Source organism: Lutra lutra, chromosome 18, assembly GCF_902655055.1.
Source record: "Lutra lutra chromosome 18, mLutLut1.2, whole genome shotgun sequence".
Classification (NCBI taxonomy): Eukaryota; Metazoa; Chordata; class Mammalia; order Carnivora; family Mustelidae; genus Lutra; species Lutra lutra.
In genome coordinates, this window is record NC_062295.1 from 18,549,917 (window position 1) to 18,577,691 (window position 27,775).

The window sequence follows — 27,775 nt, forward strand, 5'->3', positions numbered from 1 at the left end:
TGTGTGCCAATAAAACTTTATTGATGGACACTGAAAATGAAACCTTGTATAATTTTCTTGAGTCACAAAAGAGTCGTCTTCTGATCTTTTTAACCATTGAGAAAAGTGAAATAAAAAATATTCCTAGGTCATGAGCAAAACCAGGATCTGGCCTGTGGGTTGCAGTTTGCTGTCCCCGACAGTCATGTCTGTAAGTGCTTAGAACAGCACTCAGCACGCTGCTGCTGAGCTATCATTGGACACCTACTGTGTGCCTAATTCATGTTAGGCATTATCACGTTGGAAAGTGTGAGTCCAGGAATGGCTATCTGCGGTAAGTCGGCTTGCTGGGGAGGGGCAGGCCATGAGGGGGTGGGGTGGGCTGCCTGGGAGGAAGAGAGGCTGCGACGAGTTATCCAATGATCCTTGGCGCCTTGGGCCACCGCTGGACAGGGGTGTCCAGCAAGGCCCTTTCATGGGCCTTTCTGTGCTTGGGTAATGGGCCCGGGCCACTGGCTTAGCTGCTCAGAACGTGGCCCCACCCATGCTCCCAGAGTGAGGAGCTCGTCATGCCCTCAGGCCTCCCCCCACTACACTCACCCCCACACACTCCAAGGACCTCGGGCCAGCTCCCTGCCTGAGGGCACCGAGGAGAGACCTTGCCCCAATGTCAGAGACTAAGAACAGTTTATCCGCAAACAGCCCCAGCACGGGGGCTGGTGTTTCTTCCTGACTTTGGCACTAGGCAGTGGCTGTCCGCCCTTGCTACTTCAGGTCGTCGTAAGGCTGGGCCCCAGCCCAGGCCGGAGGAGCGGGTGAAACTCCCGCCTTGCGGCTTTGGAGGAGTCTCTCTCTCTCTCTCTCAAGACCTGGTGAGATCTCTGTCAGGCTTCCTCCTGGCCTTCGGCCGGCCAGGCACCATTTCCTCGACCCCCATCTCTCTCTGGAGCGGATGTGTGAGGGGTTTGGGCGGCCGGATCTTTCTCGCCCTGGACTGGGCAGGGTCCAGGGGGTTGCTGCACACACCCAGGCCCCATGTTGTTGATCAAAGGAGACTTTTAGTCATTGTCTCTGAAAAGCCCAGAGCGGGTGCCAAGGGTCCCCTCCACGTGCAGGAGACAGGGTCTAAGTTCTCAGACCGTGGCCGGGGCTCCTAGCTACATCTTTCTTCACCTCCTTGCCTCAGGACTCAGCTGGTATCTGGGTATCTGAGAGCTGGTCGGAGAAGGCCCTCTCCAAACGCAAGGTATTGTATCTGGGAGGCGGTGTGCCCGGCACCTGGGTCCCTGGGGCTGGAGGCAGGCGCAACGCGGAGGTGAAAGTGGGCAGGTCGTCGTCTATATCGAGGCCTGGGTTGTCCTGGCCCTGAGGGCCGGGGAGAGCGTGCCTCCTGGCCCACCAATCCTTGGCCTTCTGCCACTGGTGGCGGGCAATGATAGAGAAGGAGTCGATGAAGAAGACCTCAATGATCTCAATGACACAGACGACAGAGCAGCTCATCCACAGGCCCAGCTGGCCCCCGAAGTTGGACAGAAGCATCTCGATCTGCAAGGGAGGCCAAGCCATATTGTGAAGAGGGTCCCTCCTCCCAAGTTGTTCTCATGCAGGGACCCCCGATTCCCAAGGGAGCTCCTGGCAAGTCCTGGCCCTGAATGGGTTTGGAGAGCTTTCTGTCCCCTCTTCCTCTTGCCTGTACTGATCCCAGGCCTGGCTGGCCTATGGCGGCCCTAGCAGCTCAGACTGGATCGCCGGCAGACTGGATCTGGGCAGATGGGCACTTTGCAGACCCCCGGACAGGTTCCAGAAGGAAGCTACTCACACTGTTGGCGGGACTCTCCATGATGGATCGCTGGTTCAGGTCTTTGTAGAATATCAAGAGTTTGGCCAAGTCTGTCCTGCAGAAATTCCAACAGGCAGAGCCAAGGTGAGTCAGGTGCCTTTGCATTCTACCAGATGACCGATGCTTTAGTGTGACTCTCTCCCTCCTGGCCAGACCCCAGCACAGCCCAGGCCCTGAGCTCCCTGGGGGTCCCTGGCCCCCCAGGGCTCTTTCTGTACCCTAGAGCACATCTCCAGCTGGGCCTGGTTGTTCAGGCCATTCATTCCCTCTAGAACCATTTCCTACCCTCCAGACTAAGTCAGTCCACCCAGCTATGCTCCCCTAGCACCGTGTTCTTCATTAAACCTTGATGTTGCGATTGTTTGATGCAATCTCAAATATGTACAAGGGACACACAGGCAATGTACACGAGTGAGCTAGGCTGGGTATAAGGAAATAATAATGACCGTAATGACAGCCAGCCTTTAATGGACACTTTCTGTGTTGCCACCCACCATTCCAAGCATCTTACGTGAATTCACTTGTTTGATGCTCACAGCAACCCCATGTAGCTCTGTTTTCATCATCCCCACATTTTATAGATGTGGAACCCAAGACCCAGGTTGGTTAAGTAACATGGCCAAGAGCACACTGCTGGTCATTGGCAGATCCAGTATTCAGACCTGGATGAATCTGGCTTCAAAATCCATGCCGTGGGGTGCCTGGGTGGCTCGGTGGATTAAAGCCTCTGCCTTTGGCTCAGGTCATGATCCCAGGGTCCTGGGATCGAGTCCCACATCGGGCTCTCTGCTCAGCAGGGAGCCTGCTTCCTCCTCTCTCTCTGCCTGCCTCTCTGCCTACTTGTGTTCTCTGTCTGTCAAATAAATAAATAAAAATCTTGGAAAAAAAAAAAAATCCATGCCGTTAGCCGCTGTACTGAATGGCCTCCTGCTAGGATTGTGGCAAACTGGAAACAGCTCTTCAGTGCTAGGAAGAACGGAGGTTTTCTATTTCCAGAACTTCTTATCTTTCAAGGAAAGCCAGAAGTAACAGGTTTCTTTTCTGGAGCTGGCTTTGGTCTAGGAGTCAGTGGCTTGCAATGCTTGGCTTGAGAGTCTGCAGTGGCTTGGCTAAAGTCTATCTTTATGGCTAGACCGTAAGCACCCTGTCTGCTCGGTCATCTTGTCACCCCCAACACTGCACACAGCACCTGGCACCTAGTGGATATTCAGTAAATGTTGGAGGCTAGCCTGACCTCCACGGGGGCCAGGCCCGGTACTGGGCCCTGTGGAGATGAGAAGGGCCCAGAGAGATTCGGGGTCACATACACCCTATCTCACACCTTTGTCTCCATCCCCTGGGCTCCCTGAACTCTGGCCTGGCTGATTTTTGCTAAAGCTCTCTTAGAAGTGAATGTTGACATGGAAAATTTAAGTGGGATCAGGAGCTGCATAGCTCTGAGAAGTGTTTTTCCAACTGGGTCAAGATATGTCAGGAAGCCATGAAATCAATTTCCTAGGCCATGACCAGTGCCTTTGACAAAGCAAAATAGGATAAGAAATACCAATCGCAGCCACAGAGATGTTCAAACTCTGTCATTCCGAATGGTGCCATGGTCACTGGGATGGATATAAACAGCTGGGTTGGCTACACTAGCTTGCAGTGCCTGAAGATCAGCCCGAGTGCTTGGCAAATCATAAGGAAGTGCTGTTCCATGAGACTTTTATCTCATATATATATTCGGTAGAAAACCATCTTCATACTGCGGGTTCTGGTCAAAGCTTTTGAGAGCCCCAGGCCTAGAGCAGGGCCTGGCTCTGGACACGAGTTTGATCGATAGTTGTTGAATAAAGGAACGAGTGAATGAACAAGAGAGGGTTTGGCAGCGAGGAAGCAGGTGGGGAGGCTGGGGCCCAGGGCCAGCAGAGGCAGAAGAAACAGGGTGGGGGTCTGCTTACTTGTTGAGTTTTTTCTTTATTTGCTGGCCTTGGTCCCAAGTGAGAACGGGTAGCAACCATTTCTGTGATAGAGAAAGAAGGAATGACCTGGATCTGGGGATGTCTAGAGAGCCCAGGGCCAGCCCCTGTGCCTCCCCTCTAAGCCTCCCCTGTGCCTTCCCCTCCCCCACCACCCGAGGCCAGAGGACCTAGGCAGGACATCAGGCTCCGGGCTGAGGATGTGAGGGTAAAGAGAGGGCAGCATAACTTACCTCGGAAACCACGGATGGCCACTGTGCCAGACTGGTGGTCAGTGTCCACTCCTTAAAGCTAAGGGGGAAGGGGCACAGAGTGAGTGTGGGCGGCCAACCCCCGCCCAGCCCTGGGTGCTCTGTCCTGCCAGGCCCACTCACCTGCAGGCTTCCCGGCACACGGCCTGGCAGCCCAGCTCCTCCCGGACAAAGGCTTGGTGCAGCTCGTAATAGCAGTACACTGGGGGACAAGGCAGAGGGCAGTATGAGCTTCGGGGCCACTGCACTTTTCCAGGGGGGTCACCCATGGGGCCCTCAGAGTCTCCTTGTAGTGATTTCTCCTCCCCTTTGCTACAAACACTGGTTCTCTGGAGACAAACGCTGTTCTGTCATGTCGAGAGACAGAATACTGTGGAGGTTAAAGACGTATGTTGCCGGGTCAGCAGTACTGGTTTTGAGTCTCACTCTGTTAGTCCTTGGCTGTGTGACCTTGGACAAGTTGCTTAACCACCCTGAGCCTCAGTTATCTGTTCTATGAAAGGGTGCCATCTGTGGTTCCTGCCTCTTGGAGCTGACAGAGGTGGCCAGCCTCTCAGCACAGGCTGGGGTTCCACCGTTGGTCTTTAATCAGAGAGTGGAATTCAAGCCAGGCTTGAGGACAGGAGTAAAACCCTGCTTCTGATCTTTCTCTCAGTACCTCCCACCTGCAAAAGGCCCTACACAGGCTGGTGCTGAGGCTGGGGGGACCCCCCTCCTGCGGCGGCGGGTCTCACTCACTCCAGTTGGGGTGCTGCTGGTAGTTGCAGTAGTTGGCTGCTGGAGGCAGAGGCTGGTTGTACTGTGCGCACCCGCATTTCTCCACCATCTTCGTCTGGAAGCACGAGTGAAGGCAGATCTGAAAGACAAGACCCAGGGGTTCCCTTCACCTCCTTGCACATGGACGCCCGAGAGCTCCCTCCCTGCACAACCCGCATCCAGGGGCCCGGCTTCCCGCAGCCTTGGCGGACCGCATAATTGTGCCCCTTGTGGCACAGGGGACCAGGCCAGGGGTGGCCCTGGAGTCAAAGGGACCGAGGTAGAAAAGTGAGCGTTCAGATTAACCGAGAGGTGGGAGAACAGGCTGAGCTGGGGCCGGGTCTGGGGTGGTCCTTTCTCAGTCACTTGAGTGCTGACACAAGGGAGTGGGGGACATCAGATCAGAGCAGAAGCTAAGAAACAGAGAGAAACAGAGTCCCTTACTTTTCTGTTCTCATCCTTCCACGGATGGAAGGAATCCAGTCCTTCCACGCTGGATCCTTAGGGATCATAAACTCCCAGCGTGTCAACAGAGCTTATAGCACACAAGCTCAGGGGGAGGACTCTGCAGACAGGCTACTCCTGTCCAAATCCCAGATTTGCCACACCCCAGCTGTGTGACCTCAGGCAAGTTCCTTAACTTCTCTGATGCTCTGGTTTCTTCACTGTTGAAGTAAGTATAGCAGTACCTACTTCATGAGGTTGTTGTGAGCACGAAACGCATTGCCATATGTAAGACGTTGGTACATGATAGCCTCTCACTAAATATTATCCAGGAGTGTCTTTCCAATGAGTTGACCTTTCCTTTTGGTCTTGAAGTCAGTTTGATTGTATTTCTATTATAAGTAGACATTCTTTGACTAACAGTCTCTTTTCACTTAGCATTACGACCACGCTCAGCTCCGAGGTAAGCTAGAGGACTCAGGACGTAGGAATACCCACTCTTTTTTATTCTCCTGGGGGTGATTTTCATTAACTGTGAGCATCCCAGGAGGAGGGGGACTACAGACTCCCAGAATTGTAAGAGAAGGCATAACGGATGATCGCACTCAGGGGTCGCAAGCCCAAATGCTTTCAGGGGACAGTGACAGAGGTAATACACTAGGGGCCGGTGGGGACTAGGGGGAATGAGAACACATGCGTCCTTGAAAGGGGGGGGCAGCTCCGCCCACTGTTTACACTGCAAGGCTATGGGCCTGATGTTGCCAGATCTTGTTTTTCAAGAGAAGCTGGAAATCTGGGTTTTCTTATGAAATTCCCTGACTTTTAAACACCATCCAGGCCAGAAGAAAACTAGGTGTGCGGCCTGGAAGGGGCCTGGGAGCTGCCAGTTCATAGCCCCAGACCCAAACCTACCTCCCCCGGTGATTGCTGACAATGACATCACTTGTCCGAGGACATCAGCGAACGAGGGGCATGAGGGGCCCAGAAACCAGGCTCCTGACCTCTCAGCCAACACCTCTCCCAGACTGCTTCTCTCCCGTCCCTCACCTGCCAAGGCCTATTTAGGAAGCAGGCCTGTTCTCAGCTGCACATTGTGTTCCACGCAAACCTCAATCAATTCAGCTCTGGTTAGGGACGGATTGAAGAGGACTGGAACCAGCTGGTGTTGTTTGTTCTTGAGGTCTTTGGATGAACCCCAGGAATTATCACCAGAGTTCCTGGTCCCGGACACACCCCAGCCTATAGATAACTGTCTCCTGTGTCCAAGCCACAGCCCAGGGCTGCGTGCCCCCTCCCGCCCATACCTGGAGGGAATATGCCGCGTTGTAGATATTACTGATGGGCACGTCGCTCCCGTCCTCCGTGCACTGGCTGTAGGGTTCGCTCAGCTTGAAGGACTCCGTCTGGAATCACAGCAGCACACATTCAGTCAGTCTTACCCTGCCCCAGGACCCAGGTGGGTGAACCCCTGGGAGCTGAGCATTTAGTCATTCATTTAACAAATATTTCTTGAGCACCTGAGAGGTGCCTGGGGCTATTCTAGGCACTGTGGACTCAACAACGATCCGCAGAGACAAGATCCCTGCTCTCGTGGAGCTGACTTTCCAGTGGGGTAGACAGACAGCCAAAAGGCAAATAAATGCATAAGATAATTTTGGATAATTACCGCCAGTGATCGAACTGGGAAGAGGGACTGGAGGGCTTGGGGGGAGGGGCACAGTCTTCCCCAGAGTGATTGAGGAAGACACCTTTGAGAAAGGGACATGCTGGCTCAGCAAAGAATGGCAGGAAAGAGCTGGATTTGCTAAGAAGTGGAGGAAGGGGATAAGGCAGAAGCAACAGCAAAGGCTGACGGAGGGTAGGACCAGGGTGGCTGGAAGGCAACATGAGAAAGATGAAGCCAGAGGGGGAGGCCAAGGCCAAGTCATGGCAGCCTCCTTTGTCGGGCTGAGAAATCTGGATTTGGATTTGGATTTCAAAAAAAAAAAGCCATTAGAGAATCCACTGGGAGGGCGCAGGAGAGGGAAAAAAGACGAGCAGTGGCTGTCGGCTTTGTGGGATTCTTCTCCTAGGGAAGGACCCATTTCCTATTCTCTTGTGTTCTGGTCCCAGAAGCTGACTTGGAAAAATTGACTTTCTTAGAGAGGGCCAAGGAATGCCTCATAGAATGGAATGATACCCTGATCACAGGAGGTGAGAGAATCATGACTCACAGTTCAAAAACCTTATGAAGGGCACCTGGGTGGCTCAGTGGGTTAAGCCTCTGCCTTCGGCTCAGGTCATGATCTCAGGGTCCTGGGATCGAGCCCCACATCGGGCTCTCTGCTCAGCAGGGAGCCTGCTTCCTCTTCTCTCTCTGCCTGCCTCTCTGCCTACTTGTGATCTCTCTCTGTCAAATAAATAAATCTTTAAAAAAAAAAAACAAACCTTATGAAATACTATTTTACCGTGGTTTACTAAGTTTGGCTCTAGCTTAATATTTGTCACTGCAAATGAACAATCCAGACATGCCAATTAAAAAAAAAAAAAGAAGAAAAATGTCTCCCAAGGGGCAATGCTAATTGAATATTAATTGTGACCAGTTTATAGCCACGTTCCTTGGTTTTTGTTTGTTTGTTTTTGTTTTGTTTTGTTTTCTGAGAATGGGAGAAAAGGGGAAATTGATGGCAGATTTGTTGGAGGAAAGAAAATCTTTTTTTTTCTGCTCCAGAGTGACCAGATAGGCAGAAAGGTAATTAGCGGGGGGGGGGGGGGGGGGTGGAATCAAGGAGTTTGAGCTAGGTGGAAAATGTAGACATCTCAAGTAACTGTAATCTCCTTCTCTTTTTATTGTCATCCATCCTGTGACCATTAGTCTCCCTCAATTAACTGCAGGGACCTCAAGGGCGATGACCGGTGCCCATTTTAAAACATTTAAGCAACAGAAGCAAAGGGGAAAGCAACCGTGTGGTCTCCTGTCTTTCCTAGGAGAGGAGTAGACCTGATCTCAGATACAGAGACAAGTGGACAGGCAGATACGTTCTCATACATTCCCTTTGCCTTCTCACTAACAATAGAGGGAGTATCTTTCCTTGTCGGTACAAAATAAACAGACTTATTTCATTTCTCCACTAGCTGGATGGCTAACAAATTTAGAGTCTCTAGAACATGCTAGGGTAGGCTGGGCTCTGGGGTGCGAAGGTGCTGACTGTGGCTTCCCTGGAGGGCACTTCAACTCAGTGCCACCCTGAGCTTCCCCCAAGCTTCAGGCTCGCTGGGCAGATGTTCCTTCAAGCCCCCGAGTCCTGCCGAGCTGTCCCAGAGCCCAGTGTGTGGAGGTGACTACAGGCTCTACCTGCCTGGGGCAGGCATGGGGCAGGGAGTACAAGACCCTGACATCTAAGTGACAGGGTCTGTCTACTTGGAGAGGCCACAGCTGGCAAAGGTGGCCAGAGCTCTGTCTACTTTGAGGACCAGCCCATGGGCCACTTGCAGAAAACTGATCGTGAGAAATCATCTTCTGACTTTCATGCTTTTGAGTTCACTGCAAGGAGCTTATCGAACTCAGAACCCATGGGGTATTCAGGTTGCTTCCTAAAGCACGGAGGACGGGGCGGGGAGGGGTGGTGCGTGGGGCGGGCACTCCAGCCCTCCCTCTCTGGCTCATTCTTTTTCTCTCCCTCCCGCCCTCCTTCCCCTTCTCTCTCCCCTCCACCATCAGTTTTTCAGAATTGCTGATCTGTCCCTGACCCCTGGGGACACAGAAATGAGAATGGGTATATATGTATGTGAACAGTTGCAAGTTTTGTGTATATCTGTGTGAGCCCACCTGTGTGTCGGTGCATACATGTGTATGTGTGAGACGTGTGTGTGTGCATGCACGCATGGGTGTATGTAGGCATGATTAAGTCTCTGTGAGTATATGTGTGGGCAACCGGGCCCATTTTTATCAAACCAGATCTTATCTGCTTCCTTCTTAGAATCCTGGGGGAGGCCAGCATTTGCACAGGAATCTTCAGCTTCTTAGATTTCATTAATTTATTTGAGAGAGAGAAAGAAAGAGAGCATGGGGGTGTGGGTGGCAGAGGGACAAGCAGACTCCCCGCTCAGTGGGGTCAATTCCAGGACCCTGAGATCATGACCTGAGCCAAAGTCAGACACTTAACTGTCTGGGCCACCCAGGTGCCCCTCCGCTCACTTCTTTATAAGTATGAGCTGTGCCAGGGAAAAGGCCAGATGGCAGCATGATGTCCTAGATGGAATTATGGGTGGTTTAACTCTCTTTTTCCTTCTGTCCTGTTTTTATATTGTAATAAATTATAAGATTTATTTGTGCATGGCAAAGTTTATACTTTTAATCAATGGAGAAAAGGAAAATAATGACTCAATATATGAAGTTAGGACTACTGTTGATTCTTTGGAGGAAGTTGTGAATTCTATCTCTACTTCACGTCCTGCAGAAAAAACATTCCAGTGGATTAAAGTATTAATTGAAATAATAAAATAACTGGAAGGTAACTCTTTTCAGTATATGATCTCAAGGAAGAAAAAGCCTCAAAAAGCATAAAGACTAAAGAAGAAGACAAAGATTTTGACTATGTAAACATTTGAAATGTTTGCATGTGAAACCGGAGCATAAAGAAAAGTGAAAGGAAAGCACAAACTGGGAAAGGTATTTGCAACACATACGGCAAACAACTAGCACTTTTTCTACATATATGGAAGAAAGCAAGGTCTCATAAAGAAGAAAAGTGTCACCAAGGATAAGAAAAACTTTCCTAACCACTCTTTTCGCTTCAAACTTATTTTTCCTTTCTGTCACATTTCTTTTCTTAAAAATAAAAAAGTACAGTGACAGCCAGTATTTTTGGAACGCTTACTACATACGAAGCACTCTTCCAAGTGCTTCATGTGAACCAACTCATTGAATTTTCATTAGCCTATAAAGTCACATTATTATTATCATCCCCATTTCACAGATGAGGTAACTAAGACATTGAGATTACACAACCATTGTACAAAGCTGGGCACTTAAGCCCTGTTATGCATATGCTTGCGAAAAGAGGTGTGTGTGCGTTTTGAGATAAAAACGAACAGTAGGGTTTGCAGTAGTAGTGAAGTCCGTGCTCTCTCCAAGACCTGGCTGCACACCACCCTGGGTGAGCTGTCTGCCCTTGCCCACTTCCTCATCTCCCATTCATGATCCGGCTCGTTGTACTTTGGTTTCTGTTCCACTTCTTCTGCTGAAAACTGCTGTGGCAAAACCCGCCGGTGATCTCTTGGTTGCCAAACCCATACAGCACCTTTTGCCCTTTCTCTTGACTGACCTCTCAGCTGCATTTGGCACGTTGGTTCACACTTTCCTTGAAACTCTCTTCTTTGATTTATCTGGCACCCATTCTTTCTGGCTTCTGCTTCTCATTCTCTGCTCTCTCCATTTCCTTTCTGCTCAGCCCTTACGCATTTACATTCTGTCTTTGCTCTTGGGTGACAGCATTTATTTCCAAGTCTAGAGTTATGCTAGATGCCCACCCCAACCCCCACCTCCATTTTTCCTCCTGAGCTCCAGGTTCATAGCATTTCTGGACATTTTCACCCCGATTCCCCAAAGGCCCAACAACTTGGGTATGTCCCAAACGGAAGGGGTCATCTTCCCCCACAAACTTATCCCTTTCTCTTGCATTCCCTAATTCTGAGCCCGGTACCTCCATCCCCTCCCACTGCCCAAGCCAAAACCTAAACATCAATCTAACTTCCCTCTTAGTGAGGCCTTTCCTTGCTGACCTTGGCTGTCAAGCCCTGTTGCCTCCATGCCTCCATTCATTTATGCTTGTCCCTATAGCCACAGCTAAGGGCCTTACCACTTCTTTCTGGAATTATGTAAAGATGCTGCCTCCAGGGACGCCTGGGTGGCTCAGTTGGTTGGACGACTGCCTTCGGCTCAGGTATTGATCCCGGAGTCCTGGGATCGAGTCCTGCATCGGGCTCCCAGCTCCATGGGGAGTCTGCTTCCCCCTCTGACCTTCTCCTCGCTCATGTTCTCTCTCACTGTCTCTCTCTCAAATAAATAAATAAAATCTTTAAAAAAAAAAAAAGATGCTGCCTCCAGTATTTCAATTACTTTATCTTGACTACACTTCAACCAAAGAGATTTTTCCGAAAGTTTCACTATTCAGCTTAAAATACTTCCTGTGACCCCTTTATCCCTGCTTTGCCCTTTGCTTTCATTAGCCCTTCCTGAAACTACTTGCCTGACACTTGTCCTTCAAGGATCTATCAGCTAGGAAGCCTCCAGCTTCAGCAGCTCCCCACCATCTGTACAACCGTCCATACATCCATCCACCCATCCAACAGTAGTTACAGAGCATCTACTATGTTCTAAGAACTGAGCCTGGTAACGAGTCAGAATGTCTCTGTTCCCACGGAGCTGGTCACTGTATTGCAAAGTTCTGTGGTCTTAAAGATAAGATCTCTAAAGGCAGGTGTTCTGTTGTATTCATCTCTGAATTTCCAGTGCTTTGGACACACAGTCCCTCACTAAATGAAGGAAAATTTTTAACCAACTGATTGCGTCTACCAGCTTAACATGCCTATTGAGAAAAATAAGTAAACAGAAAATAAATAAGGAAGGAAGGAAGTCTAGTTTGTTTGGACTTATTCTTAGTAACCCTGTGTTGACCTCTTAATAATCCCTAAGATTACTTTTTGTTGTTCCAAATGCTCGTAAATCAGAAGGAGAGCTGACTGACCCTGCTCTGTCACTTTGGTTTTCTACATCTCAAATTAGGTATAGCAGAAAACCCACCCCTGTCTTTGTTTACCCACTGTTGTTTAAGAAAATGTTTGCTTAACAAAGTGGTAGGTGTTTCTAAGCTCAGAGAAGGAAATCAGAGGACAGAATTCCTCAGTTCTTATTCTTCTCCAAGCTCTTGATCCTCTCCCCCAAGCCTGCAGACACTGTAAGGGGTAGAAAGGAATGAGAGGGCAAAAGGGTAGGTAATAAAAATTTCTTAAAGGATAGGATGTACTGGGGCGCCCGGGTGGCTCAGTGGGTTAAGCCTCTGCCTTCGGCTCAGGTCATGATCTCGGGGTCCTGGGATCGAGTCCCGCATCGGGCTCTCTGCTCAGCGGGGAGCCTGCTTCCTCCTCTCTCTCTCTGCCTGCCTCTCTGCCTACTGTGATCTCTGTCTGTCAAATAAATAAATTAAAAAAAAAATCTTTAAAAAAAAAAAAAAAGGATAGGATGTACTGCAAATCCCAAGTCCTTGTTCAAGGCGCAGGTAAAACTGTGTGGGCAATGTTGGGTGAAAATGTTCACTATTCTGATTTGAGAGTTTTGCAATCTTGGTGAAGAGAACAATCAATGACCCAGATCCTTAAGTGGTACCCTAAAGTCTTTCCAAGCGCAGTTTCATAGCTTGGGGCTTAAGATTATTTGTGGGGGGAGGAGCAATCTGTATTCCCACAATCCAGGTTGGTACACAACACTTCCCATCTTGAAACAAACCTCCCACATTGGAATGTGCCTCCCGAGAACCTCCAGGTTCCAGGTAACCATCTTGATTGTTTCTCTTGTCCAGGATTGTCCCACTTGATGGGGACACAGGAGCCAAAGATTTCCTCTGGACTGTCACCATGTACTCAGTTCATCATCTCAGCTGTCTCCACTTAAATATTATTTCCTTTGGAAAGCACTCCTTAAACTTGCCATTTCCCCCCATTGGAAGCCCTAGGTCAGCCAGCCCCACGACAGATTCTCCTGCATCCTGCATTTCTCCTTGGTAGCACAGATGATGATTATAATTAGTCACTTGTGCAATTTTTTGTTTGTGATCGATCCTCTCTGCTAGATTCTAAGCTCCGACAAGACAGTGAGTGTCTTACGCTCTGATATGGTCCCAGCATCCAGCATATGAAGACGTTCAGAAAATGCTTGTTGAGTGGATAAATAATGGATGGTGAGCCCCATGCTCACTATACCACTTTATAACCCAGTACGAAGCTGTCATTTATGGCTGTGCTAAAGCTTTTCTCATTCTAGCTTTATCTTCCCTTAGGGAGACACACTTTACTTCTCTTCTCATGTTGAACTACTCAGCTTTCTGAAGCTGAGGTTCCTGGGTTTTCTGCGTCTTGAATAGTCACTTGAACAATTGAAAATTGAACAATCAGATTTTTGGTAAAAATACAGAACCTGGGGTCGTCTCTCAGAGATTCTGATTCAGTGGATCTGAGTCCGAACAATCGATCATGTTTGGAAACCATGGCTCTGGAGGACAGATTTGCAAGGGATGAAGACAAAAGGTGGAGAGTTACTGTCGTAAAAAGACCTCAGTCCTTCAAACAGGAAGTCTGCATTAGTGGATTGTCCAGGGCACGCCCCTTGCCTTGCCCTTCTGTTCCTATTGGGCATCATTGACTCAGGGATTTGAGTCTACAGCCCCGATGTGCTTCTGTTGACAGGTTATGAGTGTTTTTGGCACCCACTGAGGTCAGAGAATGTCAAAGAGTTGAGGGAGAAAGAGGTTCTTGATGAATGAGGTGAAACTGATGGAAGTATGATTGGCTAAACAGAGCTCCGATGGCCCAGTGACTTCCCATTAGCCATTAAGGAGTGGTTTACATGCCTCATACACAGTTAGATGGCCCAGAAAGAAAGGTGTTCATCTGCTCTATTTATATGAGTGACAAATATAGTGTCTGATGCTTTGCTCCCAGCACAGTTTCCATAACTGCTAGTGTCTGTCTTTACAACAAGCAAGGTTCCTTCAGTTCTTTCCGAGAATGGCATCCTGTGGCCTCGTTAACCATGCAGGAGATACAAAAACAGCCTTCAGGAGAACTGCTGGAATCACGACTGTGGGACCTATTAGCAAATCCAGGACTCTGCTTCCTCTTGAAACCAGCACACTTTTGCATAAGCTGTACCTTATTGGTTATCCTTGGGAAAAGAGATCTGTTCTCCTTGCCACCCTTACAGAAGTCAGAACATCATTCTCTTACCAGGTGCATCCCTATGGAAGTGGCCATGGCAGGCTCGATCTCTGTCCCCACATCCTCGACGAAGGGGTATTCATCCTGTCGGTGGACAATCACCTTAGCCCCACTGGAGGACACCAGGAAGGGGTTGTACTCCTCTTCGTTTATGTACAAGATGACCTGAAGCCCTGGGAAGACAAAAGGCCACTGTGGTCAAAGGCTTGGTAAACGTTCCCCAGCGGGAGCCTACCTCTCCAGCTGCTTTGGGAGGCTCCAAATCAAGACGCAGGCATTTTCAACACACAGAAGGTGCACAGGGCTAGACCGGAAGCTTCATGGAGAAGACGGGGTGGAGGGCTAGTGCCCAACTTGCTCACTGCTGTGTCCCCCCGAAACAGTGTCACTGCCACAGTTCTGCTGAGCAGTAAAGGAGCTGCGACCCTGCCCGAGATGTGCAGCTCCTCGTGGTCCTTTGAGATGGGGCATTCTGCACAGTATCCAAAGGGACGTGCAGGGCTGTGACTGCTGAAATCCTTATAGAAAAGCACTAATGGGCTATCTGATCACTGGTCTAACTTCTCTCCCTACTCTAGTTCCCACCCTTGCACCCAGCAGCCGGAGGGATCTTGGAAAATTGGATGGCACAGTCAGTTGGGCATCTGACTCTTGGTTTCGGCTCCGGTCATGATCTCAGGGTCAGGAGATCGAGCCCGGCGTTGGGCTCTGAGCTCAGCATGGAGTCTGCTTGAGACTTTCTCTCCCTCTGCCCTTCTGCCTCTCTCTCTCTCAGACAGATAAATAAATCTTTTCAAATTTTTGAAAAAGTAAAATTGGAAATCAGATCAGGTCACTCCCTTGCCTGAAACCCTTCAGTGGCATCTCATTGGATACATGGGAATCCCACGGAATAAAATCCGTAAACCTGACTGTGGCTGTCACGCCTACAGTGATTAGCCCTGCCTCTGTTTCCCCCCTCATCCCCCTCCCTGCTCTCTCAAGAGGCTCCTGGCACACTGGACTTCTAGAGCTTCTAGAGCACATCAAATTCATTTCCTCAGGGTTTTCGTACTTGTTAGTGCCCCAAATGCTCTTCTATGCATCTTCTCACCCCTGACCAACTCTTGTCACACATGCCTCCTTATTTGAAATAAAACCCCCATCCTGACCCCAGCACCCCCTTCCCTTTCATTCCTTGATTTTCCTTATTGCCCTCATTAGGATTTATAAGCAGAAAATATCTCTGTGTTTGTTCATTCATTTGTTCTTTGTCTCTACCCACTGTAATTCAAGCTCCCTGGAAGCTGGGACACTGCAGTGTCTCTGACGCCTGGAAAAGGACCTAGCATACAGCAGGTACTCAATAAATGTTTGGTGAATGAGAAAATGAGCAGGACCTATATGGATTGAAAATAGAAAACTTTGAGAGTTCAGGGGGTGCCTGGGTGGCTCAGATGGTTAAGAGTCTGCCTACAGCTCAGGTCATGATCTCAGGGTCCTCGAATCAAGCCCCGCATCGGGCTCCCTGCTCAGCAGGAAGCCTGCTTCTCCCTCTCCCTCTGCTGCTCCCCCTGCTTGTGCTCTCTCTCTCCCTCAAATGAATAAACAAAATCTTTTTTTTTTAAATAAGCAAAATCTTAAAAAAAAAAAAAAAAAGAACGAAAGAAAAGAAAAAGAAAACTTTGAGAGTTCATTCTGACTTCTTCCATTCGCAAATAAAGGAACTGAAGCCCAGAGCAGTCAAGTGATTTTCTCAAGGTAGCAGAGCCAGGACTCTGCAACTCTTAGCTCCCAGTTCCCAGACTCCTCCTTCCCACCAGAGTACGTGTCCTGAGTGACAGTTTCTTGCAGTCTTGGTAAGAATACAGACCACACAGACGCAAAGGCCAGGCATCCACACACTGTTTTCCTCCATGACAGAGCCTTGCCTTTCCTTGTGGGAGTGCGTCTGTGTATCACATCATGTTCGATTTGCTTAGGACTTCGCACAAATTCCTCTTGTGGGTAAGCCAGGCCCATCTGTCCCTGCCTGCCCTTCAGCAGTCACAGTAGCTGAGCGGGGTTGGTGGCAGGGCTAGAGGTCGTCATGGTATTACCGGGGCTGGTGGTAATAGTCATAACATTACCAACAGTAGGAATGACGATCGCAACCAGCATTTGTTGTGTGTTTCATGTGTGTTCCCCTCCCTCTAAATCCGTATGTTGAAATCCTATCCCGTAATGAGACAGAATTGGGGGTAGGGCCTTTAGGGAGGTAATTAAGGTTAAATGGAGTCATAAGGCGAGCCAGGATCCCTTAGGACTGGTGTCCTTATGGGAATAGGAGGAGACACCAGCACTCCCTCTCTCTCTGCCACAGAGGAAAGGCCAGGTGAGGACACAGCAGGAAGGCAGCCATCTGTGAGCCAGGAAGAGAGCTCTCACCAGAAACCAGATTCACCAGCATCTTGACCCTGGGTCCCTTGCCTCCAGAACCGAGAGAACATGAATGTGTGCTTTTCAGGCCTCTCAGCCTGTGATATTTTGTTACGCAGCCTGGGCAGACTCATCCAGTGTGTTCCGGGACTTACTGGGAGCCCTAGACACAGGAAGTCCTCCCGATAGCCTCAGAGCAGTCATGTTATTACGATGCCCACTTTGCAGATGACAGTCACTTGCACGGGGCCACACGGTGAGGTGCAGAACTGCATTATCTCAGCCAAGGTAAAGGTGTGTTTGCCTCCCTCATCTCCTGCTCTGCATATCTGGGTTCAAGTCCATCTGAAAGCTGCCTGCGCTGCGTTACTCGTTCCAGCTCCAAGCTCAAACCAGAGCAGTTTTACCGCAGTGATGTCACTGCTGTTCTCTCTCTCTCTCTCTCTCTCTCGCAAGTAAAGAGGAGACATCAGAAAAGAAAATAGACATTGAGAAAGAAGGCGCCAGCATGGACGCTGATGGAAACGCTGCGGCAAGAGGGGGAAGTGCTGTCCCTGGTTTCTGGCCGGACGGAGCCTTTCTGGAAGGCTCGGGCACCCCAGCTGTCTCGCTGCCGGTGTGCTCACCGTTCGTGCAAATTTCCTTACCATATTCGCTGCCCCCCATGGACGTGCTGAGGATAGTCTCGTTCTCTCTGTTGTTGAACGTGTAGCAATTCCCATACATTGGATGGTGGAAAAGCGTGAAGTTCCTATGAGGAAAAATATGGGTCAGAAGGAGCTGTGGTGGGGCCGCCCCTCGAGCGTCTGAGCTGAAGGCTGGATGGGCCATGCTTATGGGGCCAGCTCTCTTTTATGGGCAATGGAAAATGTCTTACTTTCTCCACCTTTCGGTCTGATAAGCCACAGACAAAGCCCACCACCCAGCCTGAGGCACACTGATGTGGGACTATTTTCTGCTCTGTTCTCCCTCTCAATCCTCTCATCTCTGTCTCCATCTCGAGGCTGCACTCCTTGTGCCATTTGTCTGCTCTTGCATTCCTCGGCTTGTGAATTTCTCAGCCAACACTTGACCTTTTTTTTCCATTCCAATACCGGGAAATGACCTCCGGAGAAGGAAGCACATCACCCGTTGGCTTTAGAACCCAACCCTCAGGCGAACATGATTCCAGTCACTCAGCTTCAAAAGGACCAATATAGCTACTTGCATATAGAAAGCCTTAGTGTTTACATAGAATGAAGTAAGCCTTCTGGAAAGGCAGGAACACTCTAGAATGTCCCATCCCTGCTCAGTCACCACCAGGGGTCGGAGTGTTAACTTCAAGGCAGAAAGTTAGGAGAGCTCACCCATCCGGACGTAGACCCTTCTTCCTCTCTCTCTCTCTCTCTTTTTTTTTTTTTTAAATTTTATTTTATTATTTTTTTTATTTCTTTTCAGCGTAACAGTATTCATTGTTTTTGCACCACACCCAGTGCTCCATGCAGTCCGTGCCCTCTCTAATATCTACCACCTGGTTCCCCCAACCTCCCACCCCCTGCCCCTTCAAAACTCTCAGATTGTTTTTCAGAGTCCATAGTCTCTTACGGTTCACCTCCCCTTCCAATTTCCCTCAACTCCCTTCTCCTCTCCATCTCCCTTTGTTTCAAGCTTTACTACAAGGCTGTGATCACCAAGACAGCATGGTACTGGCATAAAAACAGACACATAGACCAGTGGAACAGAGTAGAGAGCCCAGATATGGACCCTCAACTCTATGGGCAAATAATCTTTGACAAAACAGGAAAAAATATATAGTGGAAAAAAGACAGTCTCTTCAATAAATGGTGCTGGGAAAACTGGACAGCTATATGTAAAAGAATGAAACTCAACCATTCTCTTACACCGTACACAAAGATAAAGTCAAAATGGATAAAAGACCTCAACCTGAAACAGGAATCCATCAGAATCTTAGAGGAGAACATAGGCAATAGCCTCTTCGATATCAGCCACAGCAACTTCTTTCAAGATATGTCTCCAGGGGCGCCTGGGTGGCTCAGTGGGTTAAAGCCTCTGCCTTCGGCTCAGGTCATGATCCCAGGGTCCTGGGATCGAGCCCCACATCGGGCTCTCTGCTCAGCAGGGAGCCTGCTTTCTCCTCTCTCTGCCTGCCTCTCTGCCTACTTGTGATCTCTGTCTGTCAAATAAATAAATAAATAATCTAAAAAAAAAAAAAAGATATGTCTCCAAAGGCAAAGGAAACAAAAGCAAAGATGAACTTTTGGGACTTCATCAAGACCAAAAGCTTCTGCACAGCAAAGGAAACAGTCAACAAAACAAAGAGGCAACCCACGGAATGGGAGAAGATATTCGCAAATGATAGTACAGACAAAAGGTTGATATCCAGGATCTATAAAGAACTCCTCAAACTCAACACACACAAAACAGACAATCATATAAAAAAATGGGCAGAAGATATGAACAGACACTTCTTCCTCTCTCTTTGCCACCTTCCTTCCTTCCTTTGTTTCTTCCTCTGTGCTAGCTCAGTCATTCTCCATCACTGGTGTGTATGATGGTAGCATCCAAGGTTATACATAGACCATCAACCACTCTGTTTTTATGAGAAATTTAAGGGCGCCTGGGTGGCTCAGTGGGTTAAGCCTCTGACTTCGGCTCAGGTCATGATCCCAGGGTCCTGAGATTGAGTCCCGCATCAGGCTCTCTGCTCAGCAGGAAGCCTGCTTCTCTCTCTCTCTCTCTGCCTGCTTCTTTGCCTACTTGTGATCTCTCTCTCTGTGTCAAATAAATAAATAAATAAATAAATAAATAAATAAATAGCGTATAAACAATTAAAAAGATGTTTATAAGTAATTTAATGAATTCAAGGATATTTTGACTCTGTGCCATCTCTGTCTTCCTCACTGACTCTAGAGACTGGCTCCCACGTCAGCTGTTTTCCAAAGGACAGGGACAGTGAGAAGAGCGTTTTCCACTCCCAGGCCAGCCCCCGTGGATCTACGGGTGCAGGCCCAGGGCTCAAAGCGGAGGGAGCGGACCCCTTTCCTGACCTGGCATCGCAAGACACCCCGTCAAACAGGCAGGTGACCAGCAGCTCCTCGGCAGAGTAGCTCATGTTGATCTTCTTTTCCAGAGGGACCTGCGCCATGATGTTCATGTAGTGGAGTTTGTACCACTCCTGGATGGCATTGACGCCTGAGCTGAAGGTGTAGAGGGCACAGTGGGACGTGTCATTTGAGCACTGTGAAGAAGAGACGAGAGTGGGCTGAAGCCATCGGCACCAGCACATGCCTTCCACAGGTTGGTGAGGATGAGGAACTGGGACTCTAGACCAGACACTCGAGGCGAGCAGGAAGGGCACCTGAAGCAAGGATGGGCTTCCTCTTACTTCCAGGGGCTGAGAGAGATCGGCCTCAAGGACCAAGAAGGGGCTGAGAGCAGGACAGAGTCTCACGGTCACGACTTCCTCTGACTGCTTACCAGATAAGAAGAAAAACCAGTTTCTTTAGCATCTCCAGATAGCAAGGCCATGGCTGATTATTGCTACTGACCTCCCACACACCTCTAGCCATTTCCTATTAGGTCAGCAGTCTAGAAATCTGGATGCTTGCCCAGACTCCAGCATGATTTCTCTGCAGGATCTTGGGCAAGGCGTTACGGCTCCATTATTGCACTTGCCAGATGTTGGCTAAAACATCATCCTTCCCAACCTCAGAGAGTAGGTGGGAGGACCAACATTTGAAATATAAAATAATGAGAGCCTTATAGGGAGACGGTAGTATGTTTCAAATGTTCTCGTCACGCAGAGCTTGGAAATTCTCAAATGCCTGATCTGGCTCTCAGGGATGACGGGGTGGGTATCTCAGGAAAATACCCAGGAAGACTTTGAAAAGGCTCAGTGATTAACAGAAAGGGCCAGGGGCGCCTGGGTGGCTCAGCTGTTAAAGCGGCTGCCTTCGGCTCAGGTCATGATCCCCAGGGTCCTTGGATCGAGCCCCACATCAGGCTTTCTGTTCAATGGAGGGTCTGCTTCTCCCTCTCCCACTCCCCCTGCTTGTGTTCCCTCTCTCGCTTTCTCTCTCTGTGTCAAATAAATAAAAATTTAAAAATCCTTAAAAAAAAAAAAAAAGAAAGAGAAAGGGCCATTTTTTCAGGATTGTAAGGGTGCCCCGGGGTCTCTCAATTGGCAAGCCTCTTCTCTAAGTTATAGAGGAGGTATCTCATCCCACAGAAGAGCCTGGGGCATGGAGAGATAGGGTGACGGGTTGACTTTGCCCGGGACACTAATGGAATTCGATTTTGGTGAAAGGTTGCTTCCTCAGGGCCCCTCACAAAGGCAAGTACCACAGGGATCATTGGCCATTTCCGCTCCTTGTTATCTATTTTGTTCCTTCAGGGGTCTGCACCCTAATTTTTGTTTTGGTGGAATGTCCTTTCCCCTATTGGATACAGTCTGATGAGACTGTCCACCATGATGCCTCACCCTCTGTTAGCCATTAGGCAACCCAAACTTGGCCAATCAGAGTCCCAAGATGGGACTTGAATCATCTTTATGGATGGATTAGCAAAAAGCCTGAAAATAATTGAAGTTTCTTTAATCCAGAGCCATATGTGAAATGACTCCAGCATTCTTGCCACCTAGATCTCCGGATCTTTGCTACTTCCTGTCCTTTGAGAGGCTTCCATGAGCTACTGGTCCCTTTCTAAGACATTTTTTTTTTTCTCTGCTTAGTATTGCCTGAGTCAGTTTCAGTTGCTTGCAGAAAATTCACCCTGAGCTGGTTGTATTTCTTTGGACAGGACCACAGAGACAGTGGCAAAGGAGAAACCTTCCTGGACCCACCATCTCCGGCCGTTCCCATGCCCCTGGGCTGTGAGGACGTGCATCTCACCAGTTGGAATCCCACCACCTCCTTAGACCCGTGGACGTGCATGGCATCTGACGCCTTGTGAATGATGCGTCCGCTGAACTTCCGCTTCCGCCCCGTGAGGAAGTCCCTGACCTCGCCGGTCTCATCCTGACTGAAAGCCATCAGTGGGACCAGTCTGAGGAATTTGGGCCGGGTGCTCTCCCAATCCGAATTCCAGGACTCTGCCTCTCGGCGTCTTCGAGACGTATTCTCCGGAAAGCCATACAGGGTCTTCAAGGCCACTCTGGTCTCCTGTTCCAGGTCAGCTAGAAGGTCCCGCACCACACTGTACCTGCCAAGGTGGGGAGGAGGCTTCAGGGAAAGGGCAAGCTCCCCCGACAGAGTGCTGGCCCTTCTCCCCTCCGCTTCCTGTCAATGTGTGACAGCCCTGGGCCCACTCCTCCCTGCCTCCTTGGCCAAGGAGACCAAGGCTTTTACGATTTGCCCCATCCAAAGTGACTGTTGGCTTAAGTAAACGGTGACAGGCTCCCGGGTGACCCTTGCGTGACTTCTTATGGCTGCATTTCTGCCACTACCATCTGCTTGCTCTCAGGGTGTGTTGGTGAGTTTGCCCCAACCAGCATTTCTGGAGTGGTGACTATCAGGTGCCTCCCATAAACCTGCCACGGGGAGGACAATTACAGTGCAGACAATACCTGCTAACCAGAAGTCTGTCCAGGGGACAGGCTCTGTATCCACTGAGCTCACTTGGCCCTGCTCACAGATTCCCCTTGAATCAGTGCTGGGAGGGGGAAGAGGTAGAACCGTCACCTTGACAACCCCCAAGAACAAAAAGAATGACACAGGACGTGACCGCGTGAAGCACAACACTATCTTTAAATTTTCATAACACAGATAGTCCTGGTCTCCCTCCTAACTGCCCTCATCTCTCCTCTCTCTACCCCTTGCTCTCTGACTTGGTGACACAGCATGGTGACCGAGTGTATGAAGTCCAGAACCAAACTACATGGGGTCCAGTTCCCCCCCATCCTGGCCCTGGATTTGTGACCTTGGACCATTTATTTTAGTCTTTGTGTCTCAGCTTTCTCATCTGTGAAATGGGAGTGTTGCTGAGATTCTGAGTTTATCCCGTGTGTGTGTGTGTGTGTGTGTGTGTGTGTGTGTGCAAACATTCACTATTAAGTTTATTAGTGGAATTATATTTGTTAATATTTCGCTTCTCCACTACAACTCAGCTCCATTAGGACAAAGACTGTTGGGATGTTCAGGTCCATGGCCTCAACTCTAGCACACTGCATGGCAACTTGTCTGATTATGGAATAAGTGACAGATGGAAGAGAGGGAGGGACCAAAAGACTGTGAGGTAGAGAATGAGTCTTAGACCTGATTTTGATTTTGCCCAGTTGGTTTCCTTTGATACTCTTCCTCCCCTGCTCCTCCCTTCTCTCCACACCCACACCTGCTTGGACAAATTCTGCCAGATTCAGACCTGCCTCACAGATCAGTTTTCAATAATCCTGAGCAGGATTCCAGTCACCCATTTAAGAGCAGGCTCCGTGGCAGACAATAGGGCAGGACCAAGGGTTGATCCTGTGCAGAGCCTGGCGATCTCAATTAGTGGGGTTGGGTTCCCTCAGATGAGGGTTTGGGGCAGCTGAGATGCTTCCGGAAGTCATCTGGGTGTCACTTCTGAGTCAGCCTCCCGCTCACATTTTGGGGAGAGTGAGGTATAAGCTTACAGGGCTCCCGGGAAATGGCTAAATGGGGCTGTGTGTGCTCCTGTGTGCCCACGCACTCAGGTACCCGGGCTGGGGGACAGGCCTAGCCCATTCCAGGCCCAACCTCCAAGTGAAACTGACTCCTGCCTGCCTCCTGTACATCCTGAACTAGTCCCTCCTCAGGAGCAGCTGATAGACAGAAAACTTGGTACAGATTTAGAACCCAGGAGAGGGAGTTTACCAAGTTTGGCAACGAATTCAGATTTCTAAAAAGCATGTCTGCAGTCTGGCTGGCGCCTAGTACCTTGGAGAGGGGCTGTGACCTTTGGAGGGGGCGCGGCCCCCACCCCCAGGGCCCTGCTCCTGCCTCTTACTTGTAAGGGTTGATGTTGCAGATGGTGACAGCAGGAAAATCCAGCTTCTGGAAGTGGACTTTGATGGAGACAGAGACGGTGTAGAAGGAGGCCACGAGGAGAGCACACTGCCAGAAGATAAGGGCCACGGCGGTGAGCGTGAACAGAATCCAGAGCAGGCGCCGCAGGCGGCCGCGGGACACCACAATGCGGCGACAGCCGTGGGTGTTGGTGTTCAGACAGTACCACCGCATCAGCTCTTTGATGGTAGGCGCCTGGGGCCCCCTCACCGGCAGATTCTTCTTGATTTTGGCTTTGATCTTCTCTCCAGGAGCCATGGTGAGAATGGGATGTGGAGGGGGCAGGCACGCTGGAGAGGCAGAGAAGAAAAGCAGGTGAGCTCCCAGCTCGAGACCCCCCCCCCACCCCCCGACTCAGCCTCCCCCCTATGGGCGGGGCGGTGCCTGGAGGCCCGACTCTGGGTGACACATGCCCTCCGAGGCTGTCCTCCTTTTTCCCTCCGGGGGCTGGACAGATCTGCATTCTGAGGTCCCAGGCCCCTTTTCCTGGGTATTTGGGTTTTTTGGCCGCTGCCAAAGGGCTGCCTCCTCCCCTTGCAACCCCCTGTGGGGTCTGGGTGGGGTTTAACCTGAGAATCACCCAGCAGGTTTGAAGAACCTTTCCCCTGCGTGCCTGGAGCAGGAGCTCTCTGCACCGCACATGGGCCTCTGTACCATTCTTACCAGTGCCCCCGCATTTAGAGACCCCCCCCACCTTATCACTTCCCTCAACCTGCCCCCTTGAGGGCAGCATTCCTGCCCCTGGTGTCTCCCTCAGCGTCTAGCCGAGCAAGTGCCCTGCACTCTCTTTGACAGATACAACCTACCAAGAGAATGGCTCCGCAGCCAACTTAGATCCTGTTCCGTCGGCTCCCTGCTGTGTTTTCCAGGCTTTCCCCCGCTGCTTTCTCTGCGAGTGGAGTTTCTGTTTCATTTCTGCTTGACCTCTTCTCTTTACAGTCAAGCTTTTGGTGTTTCTAGAACACCTTCTAAACAATAGCCCACAGCTCTTGGCCACTTAATATTTGCCAGGCATTGTGCCATATTTCCTTGATTCTAAGGGATCACTAATTAGGGGAATACGCTTTGATTCAATAACAGCTTTGTTTGGGGGAAAGTGATGGAAAGCAAATTACCACATCCATCGACGTCCACGACGCACTGCAGTTACAGAAACTTCACAACATGCAACCACATTCTTTCTAGAAACAAACTAATACACGTGTATTGTAGGGCATATATGTGTATATATATATATATATATATATATGGAGAGTCCTCTCATGGTTATCATATATAAACTCTCACTAGTCTCATAGATATACACGGTCTCTCTCTATAAATAGACATATAATCTACACAGATTTCATTTTGTGTTTCAACAAGCTCAGAGAGGTGGAGTAGTTCATACAAGGCCACACTGCTGGTAAGGGGAGGAACTGGATTAGAACCTTACAGCCTTCTCCACCACCATATATGCTTCTGAGGGCCCTGGCGTTGTGCCGGGCACTGCCCCCTCCCCAAGGAAGAGGGGAAAAGAGGGGATCCTGAGCTATTTCATTTCCAAACTCTGGACAGTCAGTGTAACTGCCTCCAGACAGCTGTGAGCCCTGGTAAAGGGGGAGAGGGGGTTATACGGAAACTCTGCCTCCTGTCCTGCCATTGGTGACAGAGGCAAAGTAGGGTAGAGCTTAATTTGGAGTAGGATATGGAGGGTGGGCCCCATGCCCCCAGAGGGCCTGTGTCTGGGACAAGGACTTTTGCTCCATCAAGTTCTTCGGGCAGGGTTCTGGACTGCACGAATTACTTTTTCTCCACGCTGACCCCATGGGATATTATCCAGATTTGAGAACTGGGGGCAAAGCTGGGAGGCTTCCAAGTTTATGATGTTAGTGGGTTTCAGGTTTATGATGTAAAGGAAATAAGAGTGCTGGGGGAGGGGGAGGCCAGGGAGAGATGTCCAGAGGCAGCTACCTCCCTCCAGCAGCGCCCCTTCCCAGATGCATATGACCTTACTGGGATGGAGAAAACCTTCTCAACCCTCAAAATTATGCTGTTAGCCTCTTGGCAAGAGGAATGTAACTTATTTTATCATTGAAAATATTTCTCGGGCGCCTGGGTGGCTCAGTGGGTTAAGCCGCTGCCTTCGGCTCGGGTCATGATCTCAGGGTCCTGGGATCGAGTCCCACATCGGGTTCTCTGCTCGGCGGAGATCCTGCTTCCCTCTCTCTCTCTCTGCCTGCCTCTCCATCTACTTGTGATCTCTCTCTGTCAAATAAATAAATAAAATCTTTAAAAAATATATGTTTAAAAAAAAAGAAAATATTTCTCATCCCCACCTCTTTTCTCTCTACAATCCAAAAGCAAATAAGTTAACAAGTTTGTTCATTTGTTTGTTTGTTTTAAAAACCTGGGTCCGGGGGTGCCTGGGTGGCTCAATTGGTTAAGCATTGCCTTTGGCTGAGGTCATTACCTCGGGGTCCTGGGATTGAGCCCTGCCTTTGGCTCCATGCTCATCAGGGAGCTTGTCCCTCCATCCCTCCCCTCATTTGTACTCTCTCACACACAAAGAAATAAAGAAAATCTTTTTAAAAGTTAAAAATTAAAATCTGGATCCAGGTTTAATTTCCTGTCAAATAAGACTGCAACCCAGGGAAGGTTTTCTTCTGTGGGAATGTTTAGAATCACAGATTCTGGGTGCTCCTGTCTCTAACTCTCCTCACTGAAGACAATCCCTGGGGTTCCTCTGCCCCATCAGCTCCTACTCCAGGACTGACCTTGACCCCAGTGGATCAGCCACCCGTGTCAGTGAAACCACCAGCACAAGAAGGGAAACCATCTGGCTCATCACAAAACAGATAAATGTTCTCAAAAACTGTTCCAACTTCAAAGCAAAGCAAGGTTGTGGTTACTATTATGTTGTGCTACTTGATAAAACATGATGCCTTTGGGAAGAACCCAGAGCTGACACCAAGCATTCACTTTCTAAAGTACTTTACTTTACTTCACTTTTCAGTACTTTACTTTTCAGTTCATTTCCACAATAGATTTCTGAGGTAGGCATCCTCATTCTCCCCATTATACAAATGAAATGGAGACCCTGAGAAGTTTAGTTTGTCCAAGGTCACACTAGAAAGTGGCTGAGCTGGGATTTGAACTCAGGAGTCCATACTCAACTACTAGCTGTGCTGCTCCTCAAATAGTAATAATAATGACAACAATAGCAACAACAGCGAGAATAGCGGCTGTCATACACTGAGCCTTTCCTTCTCCCAGCCATCCCACGCAGCTCTTTTAACACATTACCTATTTAATGCTCATAATTATATGAAGTAAAGTACTGTGCCCATTTCACAGAGAGGGGAAACTGAGGTGCAGAGTGATAAGATAACTTGCCCAAAGCCACACAGATAGCAAGACTCAAAGGATTTTTTTTTTTTTTTTCCCAAATTCCAGGGCCACTCTTGACGGCCATTCTCTACCTGCCCCGCTGGCTCACCCCCGACCTCGCCTATCTCCCATGCCCCAGGAAGGGACCCCAAGTCTCAGATTCTAGGCGCGGGATCTGAGCTCCTCCCCGGCGACTGCACAGCCCCTGCCTACCCTGCGCAGAGCGACCGCACACGGTGCTGTGGCAGAAGTCAGTCTGCTGAAGCCGCTGGAGAGAACCCAACCCGATTCAAGTGTTGAAAACATTCCAGAAGGTAAAGGGAACAATCGCGGTCTAGTATCACCAATGCCAGGAAAGGGGGCTGAACAGGGGCTGCCGGGAGAGACAAGGCAAGGCGCAGCCCGGGACTCCGGGAGTCCTGGATCTTGTTCCTGAGTAGCTCAGAAATGCTTATCGCCCCAGCTCGGTGTCCCAGGCCACGGCGTAGACGACGCCAGAGAGCTGGCTGGACCTGGATTGACCTGGGAAGGTGTCCCAGCATCCCGGCCCCTGGGAGGCAGCCCCGGGCTGATGCCAGCTCCGGCGCCGACCGCGGGGACCGTGTCCGAGAAGCCACCCGGGCCCGCCGCCGCTCCGGTGCCTGGGAGCCCCAAACTTGTGCTCTAGACCCGACCTGGCTCTAGGCTCACCTCGCTCAGTTCCGAAGAGTCTGGGGCTCGCGCGCGCGCGATCCGTGTGCGCTGGGTTCTGCTCCGCGTAGAGCGAGAGCATCCCGCCGCGGTCGCAGCCTC

The 27,775-nt window shown here is 49.8% G+C and overlaps 1 protein-coding gene across 1 annotated transcript; it reads right to left on the bottom strand.

Annotated features, from left to right (window-relative positions):
* SCNN1G (sodium channel epithelial 1 subunit gamma) lies at positions 1-27,775 on the bottom strand. Its single transcript, XM_047714512.1, has 13 exons — positions 27,674-27,775; positions 23,556-23,904; positions 21,485-21,794; positions 19,643-19,833; positions 17,243-17,346; positions 14,208-14,371; positions 6,530-6,628; positions 4,764-4,881; positions 4,149-4,227; positions 4,008-4,065; positions 3,757-3,818; positions 1,799-1,874; positions 1-1,524 (listed from the first exon to the last, which is right to left on the bottom strand). Exons 1-13 carry the CDS (start codon positions 27,753-27,755, stop codon positions 1,162-1,164), a joined length of 2,055 nt encoding a protein of 684 aa, XP_047570468.1. The 5' UTR covers positions 27,756-27,775; the 3' UTR covers positions 1-1,161.

Excerpts from the sequence above, each read along its gene's own strand:
- SCNN1G (XM_047714512.1), bottom strand. The coding sequence starts at position 27,755 with ATGCTCTCGCTCTACGCGGAGCAGAACCCAGCGCACACGGATCGCGCG. Across the intron at positions 17,347-19,642 it reads GGGGTGTCTTGCGATGCCAG|GAACTTCACGCTTTTCCACC; the intron begins GTCAGGAAAGGG and ends TTTTCCTCATAG. Across the intron at positions 4,066-4,148 it reads GTGTGCCGGGAAGCCTGCAG|CTTTAAGGAGTGGACACTGA; the intron begins GTGAGTGGGCCT and ends CTTCCCCCTTAG.